Raw genomic sequence first — 15,078 nt, 5'->3', positions numbered from 1 at the left:
TAACCAGAGCAGTGGCAGAGGTAAAATACCATCACACTCAGGACAGGAAGGCTGACAGGCTGAATATGGGCTACAAGGAGGCGCGTTAGGACGACCTGAGTAGCTGCCTTGAACACAAGAAAGGACACTGTCATGTATTCACTAGGACAAGGACACTGAGCAAGACTAATTTGCACAGGAGAAAGCAACCAGTTTTACAACACACATCAGATTCCCTGAGCCCACTTACTAGTATTACTCCAAGGCAATAAATAATCTGATAACTGTTTAGCAGACATTAAAGAAGATCGTGTGAGGTAGCTTGGAAATTCAAACATCATTTACACTTTCTTCTATGAAGAAAAAAGTGTCTCAAGATCAAATAACACTCTTAAAAGTGATAGTGCAATACAGCGGATAACTTCCAATAATTGTAAGCCTTAATGTCATGAGTATATAACCTTTAAGATTTATTTATTTATTTTATGTACAGCATTCTGCCTGCATATGTGACTACAGGCCAGAAGAGGGCACCAGATCTCATTACGGATGGTTGTGAGCCACCATGTGATTGCTGAGAATTGAACTCAGGACCTCTGGAAGAGCAGTCAGTGCTCTTAACCGCTGAGTCATCTGTCCAGCCCATAACCTTTACTTTAAAGCAGCCGTTCTCAACATGTGGACCGTGATCCCATCTGGGGCCACTTATCAGAAACTTACATTAGGATTCACAACAGTAGCCAAATGACAGTTATGAAGTAGGAACAAACTACTGTGATGGCTGGGCTCAGCACACGAGAACTGTATTCAAGGCCACCGCACTGGGAAGGTTGAGAACCACTACTGCATAGCCATTCCACTTGCCACTCAGCGGGGTCGTCCACACCGCTCACCTGTGAAGCTTCATCTCGTTCTCCTGGTACAGCTCAGTTATGACCTTCAGTTTCTGCTGAAGCTTCTGGCTCTCGCTTTCAAACTCCGTGTTTTCTGACTGCAAGGACGCTTGTTTAGACTCAAGACTTTTGATATGCTCTAAAGAAATTGTTGAAAAGTCACTAAGGAATAAAACTAAAGGAATTTCATAAAAGAAAACCTATTAAAAATAGACAAGACTGGGGTTGGGGATTTAGCTCAGTGGTAGAGCGCTTGCCTAACAAGCGCAAGGCCCTGGGTTCGGTCCCCAGCTCCGAAAAAAAAAAAGAAAAAAAAAAAATAGACAGACTGGACATTCCCCTGGGTGATTCGGCTGTAGACAATTACTAAAAATAGTAACAAACCAAACTTCCTCCAGCAACAATAGAAAACCTATAAGATGTTTTCTTTGCCCAACTGTTTTCCACTATTTAACTGAGATGCTACACACACTATTTTAAATAGTTAATACTATTAGTACAAAGATCTCCAAAATCTCTAGCATTCTAATTCTAGAATTTGATTTTCAGTCTGAGATAGTAGCTTCTAAAGGAAGGACGAGAGTTTCTAGGGCAAGCAGTTCCCTCAGCACTCTGTATTTCACTTGCTGAGTATCTGTGACGACCTAGTGAAAACGTCAGTTACACGGTAGCTCAGGCCGGTGCAGAGAGCTGAGTGGCAGAGCACATGCCTAGAATGTACAAAGCTGTGGTGTTGCAATCACCAGTACCATAAACACCCAGCCCCACTGTTTAAGCCAAATTCTGCATATGCTGCAATTCACCCTAGCTGACAACAAGTGCTCATTTCCAGTGCCGTGAGAGACCGTGTCTCAATCAAGATCAAGCCTGGGAAGAATATAATGACTTTAACTTTGTTTCAACAGTTAAACTACCTAAAAGAATGGCCATGAAAATGGGGAGATGGCACATAGTAAAGTAGTGGCCACACGAGCGTGAGGACCAGAGTTTGGATCCCCAGCACCCACATATAAGCAGGGTAACAAAATAAACCTGTAAGCCTTATTACTGTGCAAGGAGGCAAGCAGGATTCTGGGGCTCACTGGCCGGCTGTTGTAGACAAATTAGCAAGCTCCAGGGTTGGGGAGAGACCCTTTCTTCAACAAACAAGGTGGAAAGCAGCAGAAGAAAACACTGTATGTCACCTTTGTCCTCCCTACGCACAGTTGTGTAAATACAGACATACAAGAACACAGGCAGAAATGAAAAGGAACAAGCCAAGTAACTATATGTCCTGTATAAACCAGCACCCCACTACTCTTTCAATATAATTACTTCAACTCTGAACATCTCTAATATTAAGGGACCACGATGAGAACCTCAGTTCTAATCTCATCTAAGATCATTTCCCAAAACATGTGTAAATGTACTAGGCTTCAGAAGGGCAGGTCCAAAACTGTAACAAACGTGGCAACGCTTAGTAATTACATGTAATGGTATGTAATTATTCTAAAACACCAGTTAATTGAACATATATACCATAAAAGTTTATGTAAATACATTAATAGTAAATGGTACTTGTACCGAAAACTGTGAATTGTTATTTTTCTGAAAATTTTTATATATCAGAAAAAACATCTCATACCAGAAAAAAAAAAGTCCATCTATGCTGTCAGCCAATTTCAAAAACAGTCACTTAGGAAAGAAATCAAGGTTGGATATTCTCTCTACTATAACTGACTCACAATACCACAGAAACCTTACAAAACAACACAAATTCTTTATTTTTATCTACTCTAGCTCATTTGTCTCATACTTTATTTTACTTAAAACTTTTAAAAAATTAGTGTGCTGGGGGCAGGGAGTAGGGAGAGATGTGTCTGCGTGGTCAAGCAGTCAAAGGTCAGAGGACAACTAGCAGGGGTCAGGGGTCAGTTCTCTTCTTCCACTGGGAACTGAACTCAGGCCATCAGGCTCAGCAGCGAGGATTTTACCATTGAGCTGTCTCAGCAGCCCATATATTTTATTTTATAAGGATACTATACAGGCTAGGCATGGTAGTCATGAGCCTATATACACCCCATCATATGGGAGGCTCGGAGAGAAGGATCAGGACTTCAAGACAGCCTGGGGTTCCATAAAGACACAACTCCAATAGAAAGATTGTTGTAAATTATTTGAGTGAAGTAGAAGACTAGAGGAGAAGGAGGATTAGAAGGAAATGTTTATATACAACAAAAATCAATTTGTGAAAGTTTTTATGATATGAGTAGTTAGATTCAGAGGAATACTATATACACAGACTGCAGGAAACAATGGCATGACGGGTGACCTGGCCTTGCTACACTGGCACTCCCCACTAAGGCACACATATGGTAACATGCACCACAGGGCAGGTACCCTGACAACACCGTGCTTACTCCTCCATGGACCTTTCAGGCTGAGTACTAGTCTTTGCTCATAGCAGCTTTGGTTTAAAGTTAGACTACCATTTTTTCAGGTCTAATGAAAATGCAACTACTACAATCATTACGTAGAGCAATGATCATTTCTTAGTAATTTTTATATCCAGTGGTTCAATCTTTTTATACATTTTACTCATTTAAAAAAGCTTTTGAAAATCAGACAAGGACCCATTTTGTCCCTTCCTCATCAGATCTCCGTGCAAGTCTTGATGGCTGTAAAGGGACAAAAGAGTGCACTGACACTGGCTCCCAGCGATGCAGTCTCCTATAGAGCACTGGTCCAGATTCAAACAGGTCTGGCTGCTCTGGGTTAAATAGAATAAGCTGAGAATTAGAGAGAAAAGCTCTGGGCAGCTGTAGCAATGGCTGACTAAAGGCTGGGTATTTCTTTCTTGCCCCCCTTGAGCAGGAGCTTTTGTTTGTTTGTTTCTGGTTTGTGCATTTCCAGCTCTGTAACCAGTAAAGGCCGGTCAGCAATGATTGGTCTACAGTTAGACACATGCGTGGAGAGACCAGGCAGGGAAAGCAAAGCTCTGCAGGGACAAACTCGGCTCGTGCTGCACGATTTACACACATGCGCCTGCACCAATAAAGACATTTTCCGCAAGTAAAAAGGAAAGAAAATGTAGATTAGAAGAAATAAAATAAAAAGTGCCTGCATTCAACACAGGTTTCTATATGTAGCCCTGACTGTCCTGGAATCAATTTGATACTTTTTAACAACTAAAACTATACCAAACATATAACGTTATGTAGTGGTTTGAATGAAAATGGCCCCACAGGTCCACAAGCCCACAGAGTGGCACTATTAGGAGGTGTGGCCTTGTTGGAAGAAGTGTGTCACTGAGGGTAGGCTTCGAGGTTTCAAATGCTCAGGCCAATCCCACTGTCTCCGTCTCTTCCTGCTGCCTTGTTCTTTCTCCAGCACCATGTCTACCTGAGCGCTGCCATGCTTCCCACAGTGATCACAATGAACTAAAACTCTGAACTCCAAGCCGGCCCAATTCAATGCTGTCCTTTATAAGAGCTGCCATGGTCATGGTGTCCCTTCACAGCAATGGAACACTGACTAAGACACACTGTGATCCACAATCTTACATGCTTTAAAAATTATTTTATAAGTATAAGAAGCTGAAAAGCCTCTACCAATAACAGAAAAACTCAGGAGTAATGCATTATCTTTAGGAGATACACTCATTGAGAAGAACCTTACCTGTAAGGTCTTCTTTTAGTTGATCCACTTCAGATAACTGAGTATAAATTTGATTTCTTTCTCCTTCCAGAGCCTTTAAAGAAGCATTTAACTTTAAAGAAAGGAAGAAAAAAGCAATAATCAATTACACAACATACACACATCTTCCCATATACCCCGCACTGCTCTTCAGCTGTGTTCATCAGAGCTGACGTAAGGCAGCCTTCACACTACATGATCTGGACTTCTCACACAGGTTACGTAAGAACAGGTACAAGGAATAAACCAGAAGAAAACAAAGCTATTATCTACTTTTCAAAATAGGACCTAGACCTATCAGGGTAAGAAAATAATAAAACCAGAAGAAAAACAAAGCACAAAGGGAACTGTGAAATAACTATAAAACGTTTTTAAATTATTTTTAACTGAAAAAGTTACTATAGAACTTGAAATTTTTTAAATTAAATTATGTGAATTTCTAAAGATAATATAAAAGCAAATGATAAAATTCTAATTTCTCAGATAACCTTATATGGAAAAAAATAAACCCAATCTTTAAATTAATTAATAAGGACATACAGATTTAATCCCTGCTATAGGGCCTCTTTCCCATCTTTGTATTTACATAAAAATACAAACCTTAGCTGCATAAATCAGCTTCTTCAAAGCTCCCTTTGGCTGATTATCTAAGTGAAAAACGAAACCATAATTACTGAAGACATCCAAACGGATTCATTATCCCCTCAGCTAATCTTACAACCCCTCTTCTCCCCACAATAAAAAATTGGAGCCGAGGGCCTCGTGCCTACAACCCCAACACTCCAAGGCTGAGACAGGAGTCTTACAGTGAGTTGGAGGCCAGCCTAGGCTAACAAAGTTAATTCCAGGCCAGCCTGAGCTACAGTGAGACACTGTCTCAGAACAACATTAAGTAAAATAGAGTGACCGTATAGCTTCTCGGGAAGCTAGACCTTAAAAGCAATCAGAGTACCAGCTACAGAGTCCTGACAAGACTCAATATTCACCTAAATGTTGGCCACAGACGTAACCACTCTTGGATACTAACGTATTAGTGAAATTACAGCTCCAAATAAAGTAATATTAAGCATAAATCCTATTAGAAAACTATTTTTCCATGATAAGGTGTACATGAAAAAGTATAAATACAACTTCATTATAGTTCCACTCGTCTGTTTTAGCAGCAGCCTGTGCAAATTTCCACCCACTCTCACCACCTGAAATAGCTACATTTTCTAGTAACCTTTCTTCACCTCTTGCTCCATTGCAACAACTTTACACTACACAGCTCACATGTCACTGAGCAGCATGAAGTCTTACCACTCTCTTCCTGAGACAGGCCACACTGTATCTGTTCATTCTCCCTTTGTACACAACTCAGTTAGACAACCTGGTCCAGCACCGGGAGTGGCTTCATAACAGTATATTGTCACAACTGTCCTGTTTTGTTATTGCTGCTCCAAGTCTCTTACTGTGGCTATGTAACAGTTAAACTTCTAAAGGTTATCTAAGGACAGGAGAGGGCACAGCAACAAGGTACAGTACAGGCCTCTACTAGACAACTTGAAACTAGTCTCTGTGAAGACTACTTTATACAACAGGTCGGGGAGCCAAGAGACAAGACATAAATCACCAATGGAGCAAATTACGTCTGGAGTACATGGGACCTTCTTGTATTATTTTTATCATTATTCTGTAATTTTCTCAAATTAAACTCTAACAAGTCAAGAGAACTGGCTTAAAAATACAATAAATGGCTAACGGAACGTGAGTTTTCTGATACTATAGCAAGCAATGGCAGTAAGTCTGTGGCAAACAAGACTAAAGCACCGTAACCGTCCAAAGCAGAAAGGCGTCGGGAATAAGTTAGTCCAACACCTATACAATTAGCAAGAGAGACGGCGGGCATAAGTGGTTATGATCCAAATCCTAACGTTACTGTAACAGAAGAGGTGTGACTCCCAGGACAAAGCAGAAGGGGCTCCAACACTGAAGAGGGGAGGAAAGATTTACTAGGAAATCTAGCTGCATGCGATGGTGAGAGCAGACAGCTTTTCGGGCAGCTGAGCTCCATGTACAAGGACGAGTGTACAGGAACACAGCACACATGCCCGATGCAGAGGAAGTAGGAAGCCAGTTGCCACACCTAAGGAAGCAGTGTCTTCTAGGCCACTCTTCATATCCAGGTCCAGATTTCCATCATCTGCTGTGTCGTCTCCAAGCACAGCAGACCAATCCTTCATCTTTAGCAGGCTTTTGATCAGAGACTGGACAGAGAACAAACAAGAAAACAAAGAGAGAAGGTATTACAATTTAGAAATGTGCAGCAGTCTAGCAATCAATCCCAGGCCCAAGTAATGGCTCAGCAGATAACAGCATCTGCTCCTGCTGATGACATGTTTGAACCGGAGACCCGCCCACAAGGAAGAGAACAGACTCCCAAAGGTTGTCCTCTGAACTCCACACCTATCGCACACAAACAAATTCGAAGATGTAATAAAAGAATTTTAAATCAATACACATAAGTAAGTCCTAATGTGCTCTAATTTTCTACCTGCCATTAAGATATTTTAATGGTTTTGGGTTGTGTTTTGGGTTGTGTTTTGTTTTGAACTAGAGCATTTATTGACTGTTAAACCTTAAAAAATACAAAACAAAACTTGCGGAGCATGGTACTACATCTTTAATACCAGCACTCAGAAGCAGAGGCAGACAGAGCTCAGTGAGCTTTGAGCCAGCCTGGTCTACAAGGTAAGTAGTCTGTTTAGCCAGGGCTATATAATTTAACTTTATATTTTAAAAAAGAGAGAGGGAGGGGAGAAGGAAGGGAGCAATAGGAAGGGGTGGGGGAAGGGAGAGAAAGAACAAAGAAACAAAAGAGAGAGAGAAAACTTCTTCCTAAATCAACAGTATTTTACAATGGCCCGTTCTTACTAAACATCCCAAATGACTGCAAACAGTAAAATCTTTTCTCTGTGTGCATCACATGCTTGTGAGTACGCAGCTGCATATGCAGTCTAAGCTCCGTAAGTAGACTGTTTAGAGGGAGAAAAGCATCCACAGGGCACAATTCTCAGACTGGTTGAATTCAGAGAGGTAGAAAAGTTAGTCAACTATACAGCAAGATGTGAATAAAAGTAAACGTAGAGTCTCTCAAAAACATTTTTTCAATTACTTTCCACATTGACTTATTTAGGTAGGGAGCAACATTATGTGTATGCGCCATGGCATAAACACGAAGGTCAGAGGACAATTTACGAGTTAATTCTCTTTCCACCCTACGAACCCTAAGGAGCAAATGAACTCAGGCTGCCCAGATTGTACATCAAGTGCTTCCACCCACGGAGTGCTCTCAACGGCCTATGGGAAGTCAAGCATTTCATTCCTACAATTAGAGTGAAGTTCCAATCAGTTCTGTGTGACCTGAGAGCCATATGTTCCTATGTATAGGATCAGGGACATATACCAAAACAAACCTTTGGAGTCAGTCCTTTCCTTCCCAACTGGTTTGAGACAGGGGAAGCCAGGCTAGTTGGCCCTCGAGCTTATGGAAAGTCACTAGACGCTGCCTCCGTCTCTCTACCACAGAGCACAGGCCTTAGATACTGTGCTACTGTGGCCAGCTTTTGCCTGGGTTCTAGGAATCTGAACTCACATCATCAGGCTTATAAAATACAGGCCTTTATCCAGTGAGCCACCTCCCCAGACCAAATTTCAATTTTTTAAAAAGTTTTTATATAAGCGCATCTTCTCCCATTGAGGCCAGACAAAGCAGACCTCTGCTACGGATGTGCCAGGGGCCTCAGACAAGCCCGTGTGTCTCCTGGTTGGTGGCTCAGTCTCTGGGAGCTCCCTGGGGTCTGGGTTAGCTGAGACTGCTGGTCTTCCTATGGGGTCTCCCTCCCCTTCGGCTTCTTCAATCCTTGCCCTAATTCAACCATAGGGGTCCCTGACTTCAGTCCAATGGTTGGGTTTAAGTATTTATTTGCCTCTGTCTCAGTGAGCTGCTGGTAGGGCCTCTCAGAGGACAGCCATGCCGGGCTCCCATCTGTAAGCACGTCATAACACAGTAGTGTCAGGCTTTGGGGCCTCCCCCATGAGATGGATCCCAAGTTGGGCCTCTGATTGGACCTCCTTTCCTTTTCCTTTAGTCTCCATTTTTGTCCCTGCAGCTCTTTTAGACAGGAACAATTCCGGGTCAGGAATTTTGAGGCCCCAGAAAACGGGGAGGCCTGGGGGCTTGGGGGGAAACACCCTCTCAGAGGCAAGGGGAAGGAAGAATAGGATGAGGAATTATGAGAGGAAAGACTGAGGGAACTGATGACTGGAATATAAATAAATATTTTTTAAAGTTTTTATATAGATAAAAGCATTACCAACTTGTAGAGATACTAAGAATATTCAGTCAATTCATTAAAATAATAAACCCAATTTATCAAAGTCTTTTCAACATCTTCTTAGCAGATGTCAGAATACTAAGAAAAAATAATACACCATTATTTTCTTATTATTTTTTTTTTCCCAGAGCTGAGGACTGAACCCAGGGCCTTGTGCTTGCTAGGCAAGTGCTCTACCACTGAGCTAAATCCCCAACCCCTATTTTCTTCTTTATTGCTAAATACCAAGCTAAAACACTGGAGGGACACAGTCAGGGAACGCACATATCTGTGAATCTTCAAGGAGCACTTGAATGGTGACAGAGAAATGACAGCAGTGAAAGCTGCTGAAGTATCTGAATTTCTAAGTATAAAATGGCAGCCAAGCAGTCCCAAAGTGAAAGGCCATTACCTCAATCTGAGTTTCCTTCTCACTCAGAACTTGCTCCGCCTGTGCTCTGGACTCTTCCAAAGTCACTTTCTGTTTATCGAGATCACTCACTTGTTCTTTCATTATTTCAGCTTCCTGTAAAAGCTGATGGAAAAACAGCAACAAAAGAGGTAAAAGTCAACATAACCTTTAGATTTAAATACTTAGATGTATCATTAAGAGGTAGGGCTGCTACTTTTAAAAGGAAGCCAGGTGTGGCTCTCATTTATAAAGAACTTTTTTGTTTGTTTGGTTGGTTTTGGTTTTTCGAGACAGGGTTTGTCCATGTAGTCTTGGCTTTCCTGGAACTTGCTCTGTAGGCCAGGCTGGCCTCAAATTCACAGAGATGAACCTGCCTCAACCTCCCACCTGCCTATAAAGAACTTTCACAACAGAAGAGTGTAAAATAACAAATAATCTTCAAATGATTGCCAAAGTAAATTGTTATCCAATACGAGGTCTTTGACACATTTCTGCTGTATCCAGTCAATTCTTTTTATCGTTGAACCCACAGAACACGCCACATCTCTCACTTACCTTAAGGATATTCTTTTAGTCACCAGGATGTTTTGTCCTGAAGATAGGTAACCTTTAAGAAGACTATTATCTAGACCAGATAATTCCAGCCTGAACTACACTGTGAGTTCCAATCCAGCCTGGGCTACATAATAAGACTTTTACAGGGTGTAAGGAGGGGCACTTTTAATTACAGCATGGAAATTTCACAACTGGCATCGCCACCATGTTCTCTAAAATCTGAGATGGTAGAACAATGGAAAAGGAAAAGACATCAACCCAGAAAGGAGAGAGAAAGAGGAGGAGGAGGAGAAGAGATGAAGAAAAGGAAACTAGAGAAATAGAAAGAAGGCAGAGACGTAAGTATGATAAAAGACTACACAGGCAATGGAAGAAACCTAAGCAGAAAGGCAAAAAAAGACAATGTGACACAACCCAGAAAGGTTCACGGTTTGAAGGCAGTAATACAGGAGGATGAGTGGAAACTAAAAGGGGAGACATGGGGGGCTGAAGAGACAGCTGAGCAGTTAAAAGCACTTGGTACTGCTCTAGGAGAGGATCCACACGCAGTTCCCAGCATCTGCACTGGTCCTGTTTTCCCTTCTTCCTTCCTGTTTCTGTTTCCTCCTAGAACATACATATACACATCCTCTCATTTTATGCCATTCATCTCTTGATTTTACACACACACACACACACACACACACACACACACACACACACACACACACACACACACACACACAGTCAAAAACAGTTATTCTTTGGAAAAATGGAACCTGAGGACCTGGGATGACTCGACCAGATGGGGAGTAGGAGTAACACACAGAGAAAATGTAAGGGGACTAGCTGACCAATGAGATGCAGGTTCTCCTGACCTCACTGAGCTGCAAGGCTGCTAGAAAAAGCTAACTCCTCTGAATGGAAACTGATGCAGAATTACTTCTATGGAAACAATCTTCAAATACAACAACTAGGGAACCTCACAGAAACACCATAGCCATATCGCAATACAGAAAGAAACACCAAGGACACTCTCAAATCTTCCCACTGGATTCAGACTATTTCATAATTAAACAAACAGTCCCAAATATCTGAAAATAAAAAGTAAGCCTTTTAGGTAAAACAGAAAATGAATGCAAAAGAAACAAGGCAACATAATGAACTGAAAAGCACTTGAAAAAATTTTTCAATATCCTCAAAAATGAAAGGGGAGAAAAGCCTACCAAAACAAAAAATATATTAAGTCAGGCAGGCAGTGGTGATGCACACCTTTGATCTCTGTGAGTTCCAGAGCAGCCACAGCTACAAAGAGAAACCCTGGGGGTGAGGGAGGGGCTTAGGAGGCCGGGTTAGTAGTTTGTGAAGCAAAAAGAGCAGGAACAAAAAAGCAGAAAAGACCCCATAGTCTACACAGCACTCAATTCTCAAAACCCAAAGTGGAAAGAAGATAATACAGCAATGTCAAACTTGTGTAAAAAAGGAAAAGCAGCACTAACAAGGATCATCAAACTATCAGAAATGTGAACGGCAACCAGGAGCTTCGAGCAACTGCACAGTGGTTGAGGCCGCACTCTTCTCCAAGAGGCCCTGAGCTCTGTTCCCAACCCCGCATCGGGCTGCTGACAACTGCACAACTCTAACTCCAGAGGATCCGACACCTTCTCCTGGCCTCTGAGGACACCTTAATCATGACCACAAATGCACACAAAGACATGCGCATACATGTAATTAAAACAATAATGAATTTAAAAATAAATTTTTTTTAAAAGTGAAAGATAAGAATCTTCAGCTATAAATCTCTTAAAAATTACTTCTAGTACTTCTTTATCTGAAAGTTTAATCAAAACAACTACAAGAAAGCAAGTCTTTGATACAGGAAATAAAACATTTAAGATGAGGAAAAACAAGACTTCTCAGCAGCGGAGTGAAGTGATTCCTCAGAACAAAGGTCAGTCGTTCTACAGAACACTTTCTTACTAGACAAGAGGACCTACGCTCCCAAGAACCAGCTCCACAGAGACAATGAGCACAAGAGACATGGCTCAGGGTTTGAAAGTGCCTACTGCTCTCACCCAGGACTGAAGCGGGGTTCCCCTCACATATGTCAGTTGGCTCATAACTGCCTGTAACCCAACTTCTGTGAGGGATCTGATACCTCTAGCCTCTAAAGGCCCCTACACATGTGTGATTATATCCACACTCAAGACACACACATGAGCAGACAGAAGAGGAAGAGAAGAGGTAGCAGCAGGCATAGTACATGCCTATAAAGCCAGCAGTTAGGAGTGAGTTCTAGGCCACCCTAAACTACACTAGGAGACTGTCTCAGAAAAGAAAAGAAAAGAACAGAAGAGAACAGAAGAGAAAAGAGAAAAAGAAAGAAAAGAAAAAAAGAGAAGTGTAAATGAACAAATTAGCCAAAGCAGTCAACTGAATGACATTTCCATCTCTCAAACAGCATAGAAGAAAACATTACAAATATGTATTACAGAAAACCAAGCAATTATTAACAATAGGAAAAAGAAAATGTTGGTCAACACAGAATATATAATCAAGTCCAGCATGTGACTCAGAGACACTACTACTTAGAGAATGTTTTCACTATGCAGGGGGAGATGAGCAAAGGCACTTGCCATCGAGCATGAAGACCTGAGTTCAATTCCCCAGAACTCACATAAAATCGAGATGAACAACACAATATCTGTAATCCTAGTGCTCCTATGCAGAGATGGAAGGCAGACAAGCTAGAAGCTTGCAGATTAGCTACCGAGGCATATACAAAAGAAAACAGACAGAGACTCTGTCTCAAACAAGGTGAAGGCAAGGACCAACACCAAGTTATAACATGTGAACACTCACAAACACACACACACACACACACACACACACACACACACACACACACACACACATGCACATCATATGCATATCATAGAAAAGAAGGGAGAGAGACAGAGAGGGAAAGATTGGTAAAGAGAGACAGACAGACAGACAAGACAGACAAGACAAAATTGTTTTAGGAGAACAGAAGAGAGGGTATATATGTAGGAGTACCTGGGACAGGGGGAGGGGGAAGGTTAGATAAGAATGAAGCTAAATTTTCATTTTATGTGTCCCAGAACTGCTCCTTCCTTTAGACCCAGACTGCTAATGTGTTAACTCTTACTAGTATTCTCTACTGAGGGTCGGTGTTAACTGCTGTTTCCTATGGTTATCAGAATGCTGACTGCCTTGGCTTATTTCTTTCATGGGAGAAAACAAAGACAAAAATACTTTTCAACCCTTTACCAGAGATAAAAAGTATGCATGGGAGACTGCCCTGCCCTTGTGCTCTATAGCAAATGCCCCTCATGAATGTGACTCCATTCATGGATCATCTGAGTTTGCCCAGAACATTCAAAATCTATACCCGATATCTAAAAGAGACTGTACAGGCTACAAACCTGTTTCTGGCTTTCCTGAAGTTGAGAATTTTCATTCAAGGCATCTTTTATTGCTCCCCTGAGTCGCTCTTCGTTGATTTCAAATATTCTAAAGGTCGTTTTGGCCTAAACAAAACAAACGCACAGTTTATAGCAACTCAACAGAACACCTCGGGTTTATACATTCTCCACAGACCACAGGATTTAAGCAAAGGCCAAAACATCTCACTATTAACAGCAGAGGCACATGATGAAGCAAACAAGGCTGGCCAAGACCAAGGACCCGGTCCTAGCCCTGCCACTCATTCTCCATGTAACTCTGGGCAAATGATTGAACTTTCCATGTACTGTGCAGTCAATTCTGTTACCTACTGAAGTAGAAAAGATAGGAGAATCCGATTATTAGATACTGCTTTATTGACTTATTTAGTGTCTACTTCCAGCATGGTTTGCACTGCCTATTGGCTAAGCACGACTTCACATGCTATCTGGGAGAGGAATGACCTGAATGTAGGATGATGTCATTGCACAGGTGAAGGCAGGTATAGGATAGAATGAGGCCTGCCATTGGACGAGTAGGAAGGCTGGGTGGGAGAAAAGTTTTAGAGAGGGGGAGGAGACAGGAGCGAGGGGGAGAAGCAGCTGAGAGAACATGGAGGCTGACGTTAGGATTCCTCTCTGTGTATTTACAGGTTGTTATGAATATTCTTAAGGGATGGATGTATACAGGGCTTTGTATGTCTAGGTGGGCAATTACATCTTATCAACTGGATCAGAGGTTATTGTGTTGTGTGTTCTTTCATGTGGCGATTTAATTGAATTCAAGAAAGTGTGTGGTGGCTGGAGATACTGGGCCACCAGAGAATTGGCAGTGTGATGTGGGATGGAGCAGAGTGGGTGAGACGCTTTGCTGACTGAGATGAAGACATCCAACAGATGTGATGGAGCAGTAAGGTGGCGGACCTAGTGTGGGGTAAAAGACAGCATTTTATTTTTACAGCAACACCTGGAGAAATAGCTGAAACAATGGGTTGTTGCCCTTAACAACCTGCTGACCTGTGAAGTCTTGTTTAACTGCCCGCCCTACCTTGAGTTTTGAAGAGTATAAAATGAGAATACAGACTAGGCTTGGCACAGCAGCCTTTCAGCTGTCCTAGTTTCTGGTGACATTTCTCTTCTGTACTCACTGCTGTTGGGGTGCTTATTCCAGAAAGAGAGCCACAATACTGCTTATCCTCTGTCTCCTCTCTAACACTTTATATTGTAGGAGGCCATTAGTGTTTCCTATTAAATGCTATACAACTTCAAGAGTATTCACATATGGCCATAGTTTAAAGATATCCAGCGAAAACTGAATTTCACTGAAGTAACTCAAGTTTAAAAAATGCATATTAAGATTCCCTTTATCTCAAATACTAACATATTTTATTACCTAATATGTTGGCTATTTTTGTTTGGTTTTGTTTTCCAAGATAGCAATTCTATATGTAGTCCTGCTGTCTTGGAACTTGCTCTGTAGACCAGGCTGGCCTTGAACTCACAGAGATCCACCAGCCTCTGCCTCTCAAGTGCTGGGATCAAAGGTGTGCACCACCACAGCCGAGCATGGTGGTTACTCCTGCTTATAAACTTAACTACAACTGGAAGTAACTAAAACCCAAACAGGCAGGGTATACCTGTGACGAGTTTTCCTTAATTAAATCATTTGAAGTGGGAAGAACCGCTTTAATACAGATCTTAGAGCTCCTGTATCAGGATCCTTTGAGGTAGAAAGATCCACCTGTAATAAGGACCAAATCTTCTGG

The 15,078-nt window shown here is 41.7% G+C and overlaps 1 protein-coding gene across 10 annotated transcripts in view; it reads right to left on the bottom strand.

Moving 5' to 3' along the window:
* Positions 1-15,078, bottom strand: part of Mia2 (MIA SH3 domain ER export factor 2) — an 88,981-nt gene that overhangs the window by 24,841 nt on the left and 49,062 nt on the right. For all 10 annotated transcript variants that reach the window (XM_032907801.1, XM_032907797.1, XM_032907800.1 and 7 more), the window contains 6 exons: positions 13,295-13,399; positions 9,315-9,437; positions 6,673-6,793; positions 5,148-5,194; positions 4,530-4,620; positions 873-1,011 (listed from right to left, as the gene is read on the bottom strand). In XM_032907801.1, the coding sequence (XP_032763692.1) occupies positions 873-1,011; positions 4,530-4,620; positions 5,148-5,194; positions 6,673-6,793; positions 9,315-9,437; positions 13,295-13,399 (626 nt within the window). The remainder of the gene's footprint in view (positions 1-872; positions 1,012-4,529; positions 4,621-5,147; positions 5,195-6,672; positions 6,794-9,314; positions 9,438-13,294; positions 13,400-15,078) is intronic.

Source organism: Rattus rattus, chromosome 7 (assembly GCF_011064425.1).
Source record: "Rattus rattus isolate New Zealand chromosome 7, Rrattus_CSIRO_v1, whole genome shotgun sequence".
Lineage (NCBI taxonomy): Eukaryota > Metazoa > Chordata > Mammalia > Rodentia > Muridae > Rattus > Rattus rattus.
This window is presented reverse-complemented; position numbering and strand designations above follow the sequence as displayed.